At 52.4% G+C, this 15,330-nt stretch overlaps 1 protein-coding gene across 1 annotated transcript in view; it reads left to right on the top strand.

The window, feature by feature from the left end:
• The window catches only part of ITGA11 (integrin subunit alpha 11), a 97,648-nt gene that overhangs the window by 30,248 nt on the left and 52,070 nt on the right, over nt 1-15,330 (top strand). The window contains exons 3-5 of the mRNA XM_065871738.1: nt 5,865-5,965; nt 10,208-10,299; nt 12,884-12,998. Coding sequence (XP_065727810.1) covers nt 5,865-5,965; nt 10,208-10,299; nt 12,884-12,998 — 308 coding nt within the window. The remainder of the gene's footprint in view (nt 1-5,864; nt 5,966-10,207; nt 10,300-12,883; nt 12,999-15,330) is intronic.

The raw sequence follows: 15,330 nt of genomic DNA, 5'->3' as shown, positions 1-15,330 counted from the left end.
TCAGTGCTGGGTGCTGCCCAGCCCCCGGAGCTGGGCTTTCTCAACTTCCCAGTCCTTTACAATGGGGGACAAAGCACTGGACTTGCAGTCCCAGCTCCGAAACTGACCAGTGTCTCCCCACAGGCTTGCTACATCCACCTTCAGAGCCTCAGATACAATCTGCCCTTCCAGCTCCAAAGCTGTCCTGGTGACCGAAATCAAATGCAGGTCAATCACATCAAAAGGGATTCACTAAAATGAAAGGAATTGTTGGTAATAATTGGATTTCCTGGGATGCAGGGTCCGGGTCTTGAGGAGAGGAGCAAAGAGGCTGACCAGGGAGGGGATGCAACCCACATCTTGCCTTTCCTAGGCAGTCCGTGCTGGTCCCTGGGCTCAGGACCTTCTCCAGGGGCAGGCCCATCAGTTGCAAATATCCTCTTTCCTTCCCTAACAGCTGATGGCCTTTTTGTTCCCATGGCTTCTGCCCGCCCCATCTGCTGGGGAGCTAAACTGTTCACACCTGCCTTCCCAGACACAGCCAATAGAAGGCCGAGCAGAGCCAGCATCTGCCTCCAGGCTTTCCAGCCTCCACGGCTTGGGTGAGGGCAAGGCCCTGGGAGTCAGGACACCCTGCACGAGTCCTGCTCTGCCACCATCTCGTCTGAGTCCTCACGCACAATACTTCCTATGCCTCGATGATATGTGACAAGCCTAGACAGAGTACCCTCCACGTTTCCTGCCAGCTCTGATGGTCTGCAAGGCCAGTTACCAGGTAACTAGAAACATCTGGAATGCAGGGCTCCCTGTCCAAGGGGCTGTTTTAAGTGGGATGCACACAGAACAAAAGGATTTCTGTTCCCACAAGGCTGGACCAGGGGACAGTTTTATGCATTCAGTTAAACAACCAGAGAGAAATAATATACGTGGTGTCGGCAAGTCTGCCCACCACTCACACAGTAAGTATATACCCCAGATGGAACGTGAGCAGGGGGTTATGAATCTGCTCCTCTCTCATTGGTCGTGGATACTGTGTTCCTCTTATAGCATGGTAATATATGGAATTTCTAGGGGTAATTTTAACTATGTGCTTCTTTTTTTTTTTTTGCCTTCCTCATTCTAGTTAGGATGTTTTCAGTTATAAATACCTGAAAACTTAACTCAGATTTATACAGTAAAAAGGAGTTATTGCTTATATATCTGAAAAGTCCAGCAGCAGTCACACTTCAGGTATAGTTTGATCCAGGGGTTCACAGTATCAGTGGGACTTCAGCTTTTTCTCTTGATGCTTCTCTCAGTCCTCCTTCTCTCATACCCCTCATCGTTACAAGGTGGCTGCTAGCAGTTCCACGCCCTACATCTGTACACTATGGCATCCAGAGAAAAGGGACCACTTTGGTCCCTAAAGCCCAAGAGGAGGTCCTGAGATTGGGGTGACTTACGTCATTGGCCTACTCAGTCCCTTCAGTCCAAGGATAACACTGGCCTGGCCTGCAGTATATGCTCAGTCCCTGCAACTGGGAATGAAGCCAGATTTCCTAGATCCCCAAACAGAAGTGAGGACTGTTGGGAAGAGGGAAATGGAAAATCAAGCAACAGTGACTTTAAACAGGAGCTGGGTCACTGCATTGAACCTCTGCGCACAGAAACTATTCAATGTCTCGGCAACCTTTTTGCCAGGCACTGAATCTGGAGGCTCCTCCTAGGCCTGAGGCAAAGCTAAAAGCTCTGGAAGCTGCTGCTGCTGTAGACTGTCAGACAGAGGTCAGAACAGTCCCTGGGGACCTTTTACCCTGGGCTTCAAGACCACCCTACCTTAGTGAGGCAGGGCAGATGAGGGCATCCTGGCCCTCAAGGAATTAAAACACTAAAGCACTGGCCACAGCAGTCAGCAGGGATCACAGACTGGTTTATGTGGGAAAGCCTGGGCTAATCAGTGAGGGTTTCCTGGAGCAGGTGGGACTTGGTGTGCTGGGTCTTGAAGGGTGGGATCTGCACACCATAGCGGGTGCACAGGACAGTATACTGGAGCACAGAAATTAAACGACTCAAGTTCTATGTAGGTTTATCTTTTATCTGGAAAAAATAGGATTACTGCTATTCGATACACAGCTCGCCAGCTGTACACTGGTATAACATATACAAATTCACATATATTGGGAGTACACATTTCCTTTTTTCCTTATAGGAGTGTGCAGATTAAAAGGTTTGGAGATTCAATTGCCTTGAAGGATGGAACCAGGGCTAAGGTCCCCACTGGGCCTTGTTGGAGAGGGTGTGAGGTAGGGATGCAGGGGCCCCTTCTCTTACGCTATGTCATGCTGGGATCCCAGGAGCCCAGCGTGCAGAGGGGCCACATCCTGCCATCCTCAGGTGGCCGTCCCCACAGTGAGCCTCCTCCCTTGGCAAGGCCCTGCTTAGAAAGCAACCACTAGAGAAGGGTCCTCCGGGGCTATGGCTGAAGCCTGCCACCAATTCTCCCATCCGCAGCAGCCCCGCTCCCCGCCTCTATAGGAGGAAGGCCGGGAGCCCACAGCCAGTGAGTCACGGCACACAGCCCATGGAGAGGGCCCGATGCTCACCACGACCTTTGGGGTTTGCCATCTGGTTCCCGTGCCAGAGGGTATAGGGTGTCCAGCCCCTGAGAAGCACAGCGGGCCCTGAGGCTGCAGATGGCTATATAAGGCTGAGGCCGCGGGAGTGACAGGGGTGCCAGACCCCAGGAGCAATTCGGCTGGTCTCAGTGCTGACACAAACATTTTCCCTGTGCTTCGCCATTATCCCCCAACAGCAAGACTGAATCATATCCTCAAAACCTCAAGCCCGACGGGCAGACGTAATGCCAAGAATCAAGAACAGCAAAGAGGGCTAACCCAGGCCCTCCCTTCATGGCAAAAAATTATTTGGGACAACACAGAGAAAGCTGCCCCAGGACAACTAGTGCCAGCTCGGCCACAAACTGTGGGGCCTGGGTCAGCTCACCTCTCCAGGCCTCAGTTTCTGCATCTGTACTATGGGAACAGTTAGCCCTGTCCTGCTACCTCATGAAGTGCCAAGGACCCCCAGAGGAATCAGGGAGAATGGGAATAGGACGTAGGGGGTGGCCCTTGTTCTTTGAGAAGGACACAGCCTGGTCTTGAGGCAAATTTGGGGTCACGACGACTTGGTTTATTTACTGCCAGACTGTCACATGTCGGCCACTTCAAGGAGAGATGACTTTTAGGAAGGCTCCAGTCTTTGTGGACTTTTTGTGGACTCTCCTATATCTAGGAGCTTTCCTAGATATACCCCTTTCTGTTTGTCAGTGCCTTGTGGCATCTGTGGCTCCCCAGATGACCCTAGGTGACCTCCTAGGTGACCCTAGGAGGTAGGCAATAGTGGAAATGTTAACCCTATTTCATGACCAAGAAAACCAAGGTCAGTGAACTTCTCCAGGCCACATGGCAAGCTGGTGACAGAATGAGGATGAAGAAACACCCAGCTCTGGAATCTCAGCCCAAAGATCTTGCCCTATAATTTGGACTCTACCAAGTTGTCCGTGGGGCCTCAAGAGTTCCACTCTGTAAAATGGGGAGAGTTGTGAGGAGTCTGCCTTGTCAGGCAGCAGGAGTGTTTTCTAGAAGACACACGGGGATCGCTTTTCTAGCAGATGGCCAGGTTTTGTTTTTTCTAATCTAGAACTTGCTGTGCCTGATTGTTCCGCAGGCACCCTGCGAGGTGTTCCTCGAAGGCATGCTTTCCAGAAAGCACTCACCATCAGGCAGTGGTGTCCTAGAAGGAACATCGCTCTGGGACACTTGGTCACACACCAGGTTGACCTTGAAAATGGGAGCAGCCAGAAAAGCAACCTTGGAGCCCAAACTTTCCTTACTGACCTCTCTCCCATCTCCTTCTCTCTCTCTTTTTTTTTTTTTTTTGGCTGGAAAAAATGGAGCAGCCTTGACCACACAATCACTCGCAGAATTAAGTAGCCAAAACTCACATTGTCTAGACAAATAGATTTCATGAGTCCAGTTAATTCCTGCCAGTCAAAAATAGACATGCTTAATAAGTGGATATATTTAGAATCTGTCATTATCTGGTCCCCAGGGGAGAAACCTCAGCTCTTATTACATAGACTCTAATTTCAAACAGAGCTCTATTAACTCCCACGCCGGACCTTAGTTCTTTCCTGAAGGCACAGAGAGGTGGGTGGGAGCGGGGCAGGGAGATATTTGACCACAAGAAGCTACTTAAGTCCCGTGTTGCCTGAACCTCCGGGTCCATCCCTCTCAACCATCTTAAACCAGAAAACGAGCAATTGCTTCTTCTTTGGGTCATGTTTCCAGGGGGTGGCAAGTTGTCGTGAGAGCAGGGCTATGGAAAGGTCTGCACGCTCCCAATGTGTCACATGTCCCTGTGCCCCTCGGGGTCTGGGAGACCTCCAGGGCTGTGTGAGCCGTGGCACCTCCTACCATGACAGTGCAGCTGTGCCTGGGAGAGTGGTTCCTGACTCGCTGTTAGCACCAGGGCCTGAGCCAAGCAGGCGGATGGTGGCTGAGAGCAGAACTGACACCCAAAGCCTAGAGGGGTCCAGGTATGCCAGAGGCAGGTGACACTGAAGGGACACGGTGCCCAATTTCAGGATTTTGCTTCACGTCAGCACTGGGATTCCAGCTGCCTGGCTGGGCCACTCTGGGTCACCTCCATTGGTGCTGCCCGCTGGTGGGCCAGGGATAAGACATAGAGGGGGCTTTGGGGCACTCTAAGGAGAGGGCCTGGGGGCTGTCCAGGTTGTGGTGGGATTCTCCCTGGCCCCGAGGGAGGTGGCACTGCCGGGGCTTGGCCAGGTCAGGAGGGAGTGGTCGCTCTTTCTCTAGAAATATGTGTATGTAAGCAACATGCGTTAATTTCCAGTGGATGCATAACAAATTAGCACAAAGTATTGATAGATGGCTTCCCAAAACAGAAGTTTATTCTCTCACAGGTCTGGAGGCCAGACCTCCAAAATCAGGTCGTCAGCAGGGCTGCGCTTCCTCTAAAGGATCTAGGAGAAATCTTCCTTGCTTCTTCCAGCTTCCAATGGTCCCAGGCATTCTTTGGCTTGCGGCAGCTTCACTCCTAGCTCTGCCTCCATCTTTACATGGCTTCCTCTTCTCTCTGGGTCTCTCCTTTGTGTGTCTCCTTAAGGACACATCATTGAATTTAGGGCCCACCTAGGTAATCCAGGATGACTTCATCTTGAGATCCTTAACTACAATTGCAAAAACCCTTTTCCCAAACAAGGTCACAAAGGCATAGGCTCAAGGCAGAAGGCCCAGCTGGGTGGTTGCCCCTTGCCATTCTTTAGCCCCACTGGCTGCCTTGCCCACCCTGAGCAAAGACTTAGTGCCTCAGGGGACAGCCATGAACACTGCAACATGCCCCAGACCCCGGGTCACCAGCTGAAAGATTCCTGTAAGGTGAGGAATGAGGCCACCCACAGGTAGTGGCAGGTGGCCAACACTCCAAAATCATCCTTCCTCTGCCTGAATGACCCCTATTACCACAGTCCCACCATCTAGCAAACTCATATTCATCTGTTAAGACCCAGCTCAAGAACACCTCCTCCATGATGTCTGCCCTGCCCTCTTCTCACGGGGATGGCCTCCATCCCATTTGTTGCCAGACCCATGCGGTCTTCATCTCTGTGTCTCCAGATCCTGGCAAGGGCCCGGATGGGCCACAGCATCCCTCTTCCAGGGAGACGAAGGTCTGAGTGTGAGGGTATGTGTGGGCTGCCCCTCCAGGATTCCCTCCCGCCCTCCCTACCCTACTCTCCCCTCAGCACTGCCCCGCAGGTTCCATCCTTTGCCAGGAAGGAGAACCTCCCCCAGCATCTTCACTTGTCTTCTTTTCCTTCCCAGGTTGGTCATCGGCGCTCCACTGGAAACCAACGGCCACCAGAAGACAGGAGACGTATACAAGTGTCCAGTGACCCAAGGGAACTGCACCAAGCTCAATCTGGGTAACTTGGGCCACTGGTCTCTCTACAAGGAGGCCAGCCATTGTCCAGGGTGGGGCAGGTGCTGAAACACGTCCCTGCCCACAGTCACACTGTGAGGTGACCTAGCTGGTGTTGCTGTCCCCATTTTACAGATGAGGAAGCTGAGGCCAGAGAGAGGAAGTGACTTTCCCACAGTCACACAGCTTGTCAGGGGCTGGCCAGGATTCACACCCAGGTCTCCAGTGTCCCAGGCCATGGCCCTTTCTGCCTCATCCACGGCCCCTCAGCACAGGGGAGCCAGGAGCATTTCCTATCTTTTTTTTCTGACTTGGAAATAATAACAATAGCCAGATTCATATGTCTTATATACTGTTCACTACGTGCCAGGCACTGGTTTAAGCACTTTTAGGTATTTTTTGACTCATTTAATCCCCACAACAGCCGTATGAGATTTAATCATTAACGACAGCCTGTGGAGGTGAGGGGACCTGCCCGGGGTCACCCAGCTAATAAGCAGCAAGGCCAGGATTCCAACCCAGGCCATCTGCAGCCACCCTTTAACCACTGCGCAGCACTGCCTTTCTGAAATGATGACTCTGTTCCTCGCTGAAGCACTCTGGGGCACAGGGGAGATGCTGTGAGCAGCCTCAAGGCCTTCCAAGTCCTTGTAAATCTACGTGTACACGTGCGCATGTGTGAGCACAGCCTGCGTCCACTAAAGCACACGCACCACTCCTCTAAAGCACTTCTGCTTTGTCCTAAAGGTCAGACAGTGGCCAGGCCATCACTTTGCTTTCAAAAGGGAGCAAAAGTCCCATTTGGGCTGAGAAGCTGCGATTCCAGGACTGGCCTTCCCCAGGACAGGACCCTCAGCCTCCCACTCTTCCAGGAGGGGAACCTCCATCCTAGAGCAATGGAGTGGGGTCCCCTGGGGAGGCTGTGGGGAAGCAGGGCCTGGGGCGGTGGGGGGTGGGGGGGAGATAGCAGAGCTTTAAGAGATAAGCAGATGGATAAAACGGCCACATCAAAGAGAAAGCATGTGAAACCAGATCCCCAGAGCAGCCAGCTGTCCCAGCACATAGCGCTGGATGCTCCCGCTGGCCACATCTGTGTCAGGGCCGTGGATAGGAAGTTCAAACCCCAGCACAGCCGGGGGCCCAGGCTTCAGTGAGGAAACGGTCCAGGGCGGGCGGGAGTCCGGCTGGCGGCTTATGGATCCCGGTCGTCACCACACTGAGAGCACGGGCTCCCAAACAAGCCAAGCTGGATTCTCCTTCCAGCTGTACAGTTTCCTCACTGTGTGTCCAGGGGGAGCTCACATCCTCTCTCTGAGCCTAGGTTCACTTATGTGTGACCCTAGGATCCATCCCAGGTCTAATATGTCCCCCAGCCTTTCATGAGCACCTAGTATGTGCCAAGCACGATGCTAGTTACTGGGGATGCAGCAGGGAACAAGGAGCCAAGGGCTCTGCTGGGAGGGCACAGTAAGCGAGGAGACACACTACAGTAGAAAGCAGGATCATCTCAGGTGGGGAGAGATGCTGTGCGATAAACCAGGTGTTACGATAAGAGAGGCTGGGTGGGGAGGAGGTAGGGGGCGGGTACTATCTTAGCAAGGTGATCAGGGAAGGTTTCCCTGAGCAGGTAACTTTTGAGCAAAGGTCCGATAGTGAGATGGAATCAAGTGGGACCACAGCATTCCAGGCAGAGGAGAAGCAAGTGCAAAGGTCCTGAGGTAGGAATGAACTTGCTCTGTTGGAGGACGGAAAGAAGGCTGGGGCAGAGGGAGCAAGGGGGTGGTGGTAGACGTGCGCACTGAGCTTGGGGCCTGGGCCACTGAGAAAAGCCCCTGGTCCAGGTGGGGACCAAGACCACGAACCCATCATTTAGGTTCCTCTATCGCTCTGGTTTCCAATGTGGACCTAATTTCCCTCCGAAGGAGGAGGAGCCCCTGCTGACAATGGGAGACATGATGCCATCAAACTCTGAAACTGGGGCTTAAGCTGGGAGGCGGTGGGCAGCAAAGTGCATGGAGGCCGAGGAAGAGTACTGGTCAGGAAGCACCTCATTTGAGGAGAGTTTCTTTCCCTCCCAATGAGGAGGCAGGAGGACCATCTGTCAGTTTATCCCCACAGTGGAAAACTCAAGGCAAGGAAACCTGAGTCCTGGTTTTTCCTATGGCCTCTCCAGGCTCTGAGCCCCACTCAGCCAGGAATGTTCTTTCCTTTCTCTCCAGGGAAGTGGGTGTCAGTTATTCACACCTCAGTATTGAAGGGTCTACCTATCTCTGGTGCTTTATTTCCCAGCACCTGTTTGAAGTCAGGGTTTTCATTGAGCGGCAGGGGCTCAGGGGGAGGGGATGTGATTCTGGAAGGCAAGCCCTGTGTGAGGAGGGGCTTATGCCCCAGCCCTCACACAGACCCACTGAGAAAGGTGTAAGTCTCTCCTGGTCACAGAGGGGAGGTTAGTGACTGCTCCAAATCCACGAGCAGCAGAAGCTGGACTTGAACGTGAATCTTTCTTACTCCAATGCAACGGTCTTGCCCACCATGCCATCTGCTTCCTGGCCCACAGTTTCATTGAGGACCTCAGTCACTGAGACAAGGCCGGAAGAGAGGGGGTGGGGTGAGGTGGGGGACGCACCCTTTAAATAAATGGGGGGCAGAATTCTCCAAGCCGCTGAGGGGAGGAAGTTGCCCAGGTGGGGCTTGGAGCTTCCTCTCCAGACTTCTCACCACATCCCTCTGCAGCCACAGCCCTGCTGTCAGATGGGGAAAGTCGGGATGTAACGTTGGCTCTGCTGGGTTCAAGTCCCCACGCTATCATTTATCAGTGATCGACCTTATAGAAGTCACTAACCCTCTGTGCGCCTTGACTCTCTCCTCTGTAAAATGAAAATGGTGACCCCTGGGCCTCCCAGGACCAAGAGGGGGTCCTGGGAGGGCAGGTGGGCACAGCACTTGGTAAATGATAAGACACCGTAAAAGCACCAGGGTTATTACTATTATTTTCTCTCTGGTTGGTTTGGACAGACAAAACAGAAAACAATCCCAGGCACTCGTAGAGCAGCCAAGAGAGGCTGGATGTCAAAAGGAACCTTACTACAAACTGAAGGAAACCGAGGGACAACAAACAACAAACACAGCCGCCCCACCCTAGCCCACAGTACAGTCGGGGGTCTGGATTTCTGGCCTCTGCCCATGCCCGGCCCCAGGTCTTGCTGGCCTGGGCCCCAGAGGGTCGGCCAACTCTTCACACTTCCAATCGCCAACAAAGCTAAATGCTCCTGAGCCCTTAGAGATCACTCCCCTCCCCTGAAGCAGAGAACACATCTAGATCCTGCGCACAGCAGATGAGGACTGCTCGCTCCGGCTTAACAAAATACCCAACTCACTTCCCCCTAAACTCTCCCCGGCAAGTGTCTGCACATGTGTGCGCACGCATACACCACACACACACACACACACACACACACACACACACACACACACACACTTCTGGGGAATTCAAGCTCATTTCTTTCCTTTCAGTGGCCTGACAGAATGATCTAGTAAAACCTTCCCCACTATAATCTGCTTAGTAAATTTAATCTCCACAACCCTCTCCCTCCACCCAGTTGGCTGATAATCCTAACCCCTGAATACTCCTCTGGGGACCGGCCACACAACGGCATTCTTGGGCAAGACCTTGTGCCTCTAGAAGGCTCTTGTCAAGTTGGCGATTAGCTCCCTGTGAGAAAGAATCAACTATCGTGTGTCAGTTTATCAGCTGAGCGGAGAACCGGACCCTGAGAGAGTTGGGCAGGGGACTGCTACGTTTGATGGCAGGTTGCCTTAAAGAAATACGTGGAGGAGGCACTGTATAGAGGAACCAGCCTCGGGGGAGCCCTGGTTTATGTGGGGTGGGGCACAGGGGGATGGCTGGGGGAGGGAAAGCTCTGGACGAGGAGATGGAAGGCTCTGCCATCTGCCTTCTGTGTGACTTTGGGCAGTTTGCGTGACCTCTCTGAGACTCGCAGTCCTCATCTCACAGAGGGTTGAGAGGAGGTAATTAGACCATATCTGGGCAAGGCCTTAGTAAACTGTGAAAGGCTGCCCTGACCTGCAGGCGAGTGAGGCATCCAGAGGGGCAGGGAGAATGGGGGAGGACCCTGCCTGGTAGCGACTCGACCTCGGGCCCCTTTGGTGGCCAGCGGCAGCAGCAGAGTCCGGGCAGAGGACAGGCAGAAGGGGCTGCAGGCTGAGTTTCTCCCTCCCACCCCAGGAAGGGTCACCCTATCCAACGTGTCCGAGAGGAAAGACAACATGCGTCTCGGCCTGAGCCTGGCCACCAACCCCAAGGACAACAGCTTCCTGGTAAGAGCCACCCACCCACCCACCCACCCTCCCTCTGAGCCCTTCCTGCCCCGCAGGCCCTCTGCTTGGGGCCGCGAGGGGCGTGTGGTGGCTGAGCATGGCCACCCACCGGGCTGCCTGTCCGCATGCGCTCAGGGAGCAGCCCCTCCTCTGGCTTCCTGCCTGTGCCATTCTGCCTGCTGCGCCCTAAACTTCGGGGGGTACAATTCAGGCAGGAAAAAGCATTGAGTCGTTTGTGTACCTTCCCTTTGGGGCTGGGGGGAGTGCAAAGCAGATAGCCTGCAAAGGAATAAGAATAAATAAAGATATTCAACAGTCCAGTGGTAGGGGCATCTATCCTTTCCTTTGGGGAGCCCAATTTGCAAGGAGGAGGCTGAATCTCTGCTCCAGAATTGATGAAAGAAACAGGACACACCACACACCCTGAGAAGACTTTGAGGGGAAGCAATAAGTGAGTGAACGCAGATTTACTACAACGGAGGGAAGGATACAGAGGGATGGGCCACCTGGACTGCATAGGATCAGATGGGAAAGCTTCCCAGAGGAGGTTTCTGTTTTGTTTTTAAAGAAGAGGCTAGTCTTAGCAAGGAAGGAGGAGGGGGTACTTGGGCTGAGGTGGTAGAGACATTCATTGATTTAAACTATTTTTTGAGCGCTTACAAGGAACGGAGCCTGATGCCAAGCACTGGGGATTCAGCAGTCAGCAGAGCTCCTGCCCTCCTGGAGCTTACATTCTGGCTGGGGGAGAGACGATAAGCAAATGAGTAATGTGAACGTGATGTTGGGACAGAAAGGCAGCAGCGGGCTGTGCTGGGAGATCTCTGTACCCCGCCCAGGCGAGCATATGCAAGCTTTGCACACAGCGGGAGAGTACAGGTGGCGTGACGGATTGGCACTGGCTGCCCCTTGCCATCACGTTCGGGTGAACCACCACGAATGTGGGTGAAGCTGGGACTGATAGTTCCTAGAGTAGCTGCAAGAAGATTTCCGAGAAAAATTACCCAGAAAGCCCAGTAACATACACCACTCATTTTAAGATGGGAGGGCTTGTGTCACTCTCTGTTCTCACCCATCAGTTCATTTCTGTTGACACATGAGACATCTGGGTGTGAAGCATCAGACATCAGGGCAGTGAGATGACCGGGATGCTCAGAGACTTGACAAGAGCATAGTGGCTCTGCCAGGGAAAGTCCTGAGGTGCCTCGATGTATGGTTGGCCCACGGCCCTCATCATCCCCAACCGAAGGCAACAGGACCCCTGGCCCTGTCCACGCATACTTGTCAGGGGCTTTGGTCTGACCCTATTCTCCCTCTGAGGCTCCTTGTCATATGCCTACTAACTTGATTTCACCTACTTCATAAGGTGGGATGAAGGTCCAAGAGGGATGGTGTGATACAACCCCTGGGGCCTCTGTGGGTGGGTTAAGACCGTAGTTTATAAATAGCAACTTTTGTTAACTCACTCACTCATCCATTCACTCATCAGCCCATCCCCCAACCAAATGTCCTTCCCTCTGTTCATCTATCCATCCATCCATCCATCCATCATCCTTCTAGCCCTCCAGCCATTATCCATTACCTACTCTCCAATTATTCATTCTCCCCCACTTCCAAAAATAATTTACCAGAGCTTCAACAAAGGACACAGATAATACAAAACCTTTAAAATCTGACTTTAAAAAGAGAAAGCTAATTAAAGAAAGGGATTGGACGTGGAATAATTATTCTTCCAAACCAAGGGAAATTAGAGCACAAAATTTAGTCCTGAGTTTTCCAGCAGAAGGACAAAAATGGAGGCAGAAGCTGGGCTTTCTTTTTTTTCAGTACATGGGCCTCTCACTGTTGTGGCCTCTCCCGTTGCGGAGCACAGGCTCCGGACGCGCAAGCTCAGCGGCCATGGCTCACGGGCCCAGCCACTCCACGGCATGTGGGATCTTCCCGGACCGGGGCACGAACCCATGTCCCCTGCATCGGCAGGCAGACTCTCAACCATTGTGCCACCAGGGAAGCCCTGGGCTTTCATTTTTAATGACCCTGACTCTGAGAGGGACTCATCACTCAGTCTGTAAATGAGGGGCTGACATCAATGTTTTTGGTAGCAAATTTCAGAGAAAGAGCAGAGACATTCTTTTTCCTTTCCTTAGTAAGAGCCATGGGCATGTTTTGGGTACCCTGTCCTGGAAGTCTGCCCAGAAATGACCTTCAGGCGACCTCTTCAGAAAGACCCTTGAAGGGTCCACTCCCATGGATGACAATGCTTTCCCGCATCCTGTGTGGTGGGCAGGGGGAAGGAGAGTCACAACCTGATGATGGGGTGGAGAATGGGACCCTTGAAAAGACAACAAAGGAGGACTCTAAGGTTAGTTTTTCTCCATTTCACCTGAAACCAAGGGAACTAGTACATGTTACAGCAAGAGAGATTTCAGTTAGACTCAAAGAAGACCCTCTAAATCCTAAGGATAACAGCACTCAGATGGAGGATTCTGTCTTGGGTCTTGGAGGTTGGGACTGGGCCGAAGGCTATTGGGCCCGGACCCTCCCTGAGGCCCCCGTCTGATTGGGGGATCCGTGCTGTGCTTCACAGGCTTGCAGCCCCCTCTGGTCTCATGAGTGTGGGAGTTCCTACTACACCACAGGGATGTGTTCACGAGTCAACTCCAACTTCAGGTTCTCCAAGACTGTGGCCCCAGCTCTCCAAAGTAAGTGGCTTCAAATCTGCAGACTTGGGCTGAGCGACCAACAGTCCATGGGAGGCTCCAAGCTCTGGTCACCACTATCCCATGGCTACAGAGCAGAACTTGGACTCTAGCCCCGCCCTGCTCCGGCTCTCTGGGTAACCTGTGGGGTAATAATCTTGGCCCGCCCTCCCGGGGCAAATGAGCTCAGGTTATGAAGACCATCCTGGCAGCCAGAGAGGCTCACTGCAAACCCACCCTGAGCGAGGAAGAGATTCCTGGCCCACCAGGTACATCAGGCAAGCTGCATACTGCCGAAGTCTGGGGACATCGTTCACTTAGACTATAGTGTTCATGGTGCCCTCTGACGTTATGGGATGCAGCTGCCCTGTAGGTGGAGGGCCAAGGAGGACAGAACTACCCCTGGTGATAGTCTCATCTAATCAGTGTTCCTGGGCATGAGGAAGCGCTGCCCAGCTCTCCCAGAGCCTTATGGAACACAAAACCTCCCAGTCTGTCCCCACCTGCCAGGAAAGTCTGGGGAAATAACGCTCAGACCTTGCTTCCTGCAAGCCCAGACTGCTTGGCTCCGAGCCTCACTATTTCCTGTGGGCTAACCACCAACACCCAAGCAGCTGCTGCCCGTTTTATTGAGGGTGAGGGGATTAGCACCTCTGGCTAGAGGCAGCCTCCCTCCAAGCACCAGGGCCCAGTCGGAGATGGGAAGGTGGTGCTCGCGGGGAGGGAGGAGGAAGGTCAGTCCAGCAGGGGCTGGAAAATGGTCCCCTTAGGGGCCATGAGGAGGAGTCGATGCTATGCTTACAAAATGACAGCGGGAGAGGCAGAGGCAGTGCCGGGGCTGGGAGGAGGCCCAGTCTCGGGAGGTGTGTCACCCCCTAGAGAGGTTCTTTCCTCTGGGCCAAGGTGTGACCATCTCAGCCTCCCAGAATCTCCTGTGGCGGAGACCTCCTCACCCCGCTGACCAGCAGCCATGCCCCGGGAACTCAGCAGATCCAGATCCCAGGGCACCCCCCGCCACCCCTGCCAACACCACGGAGGATCTAATTCAGTAGGTTTAGGATCAGCCGCAGGGCATGTGTATGTGCGCACGTGCGTGTGTTTCAAAGGCACGTTCTGCCATGTTTAGCAACCACAGAGGTTCTTCCCAATGTGTCTTAAAATGAAAAATTTGAAATCGTAAGAAAGAAACCAGTAATAATAAATGCGTTCTAATAAAATTGGCTTTAAAATAAAAGAAACCTGGCCTCTACCAGTAGATTAGAAACCCCTCCTAATCAAGGAGTTACTGTCTCGTGTCCTTGTGGCTGCCGGCACCACACGGCGCTCCAGCACATGTCGCTCCAGCACGTGGCGGGTGCTCGGTCCACAGGTGTGGGGCGAAAGCACACTGGAGAAGGACAAAGCTATCAGGCACCGTTAGCCTGGAGGTGTAGGGCCATCCCATGCTGCGTGCGGCATGTGCAGACGAGACCAGAGTGTACACACAGCTTCTCCTACAGCGGAGGTGGTTCTGAGCATCCAAACGCTTCTAAAGTGCTCTCCCAGACACAGAACCTGTGCCAAGCGCCTAGGCTCAAAGCCACCACCGTCCCCTCCTGGTGAGCTCTGACATCAACATACTACACCTTCCCGATGCAGGAGTTACTGGAATGGTTAACTCACAAAGGCCCCTGCTGTATTGCTGTAAAGTAGATTTGAAAACAGTGTGAAATTCTCCAGTAAAAATAAGCAGATGCCCAATATTTCAATGTGGTACAGTATAGTGTATATCGTATCAGATTGTATCATCTCTTATTCAAGGTAAGTCCTGCTGTTTCACAAACAAATAAATTACTTAGATGTAAAGAGAAAATTTTTAATTTGTTAGGTTACCAATGTTTCATGTTTTCTTTGTTGCTTTCTATTATTCATTTTAATTTGGTATGAATATTACAAGAATATAGAGAAACCTTCAGGCTCAAAGCAGCAAGAAAATGACCTGATAATGTCATTGTTACATTAACAAAGTGGTTTGGTTAAAAAAAAAATAAAAAGAGGATAAGCTAAGATTCTTGAGCATTTACTTGTGCTCAACCCTAGAAGCATCACCTTGTTAATTCCTCCTGGCAATCCTTTACTATCATTATGCCTCTTTTACAGAAGAGAAAACCGATGCCAGGGTGTTAAGTAACTTGCCCAGGGTCAAAGCCGGGGGTCAAACAGTCTGACGTCAGATTCCACATTCCTAGCTATTACACCGTGCCTCCCTCCTAAGAAGTGAAACCCATTCAAGTGGGCTAAAGTGGTAATGCCAGCCTACCCATTACAGTAAAATAAACAATAATGAGGTACTGAT

Source organism: Phocoena phocoena, chromosome 2 (genome assembly GCF_963924675.1).
Source record: "Phocoena phocoena chromosome 2, mPhoPho1.1, whole genome shotgun sequence".
Lineage (NCBI taxonomy): Eukaryota > Metazoa > Chordata > Mammalia > Artiodactyla > Phocoenidae > Phocoena > Phocoena phocoena.
The sequence above is the reverse complement of the archived record's forward strand: the minus strand, read 5'-3'. Positions and strand labels throughout refer to the sequence as shown.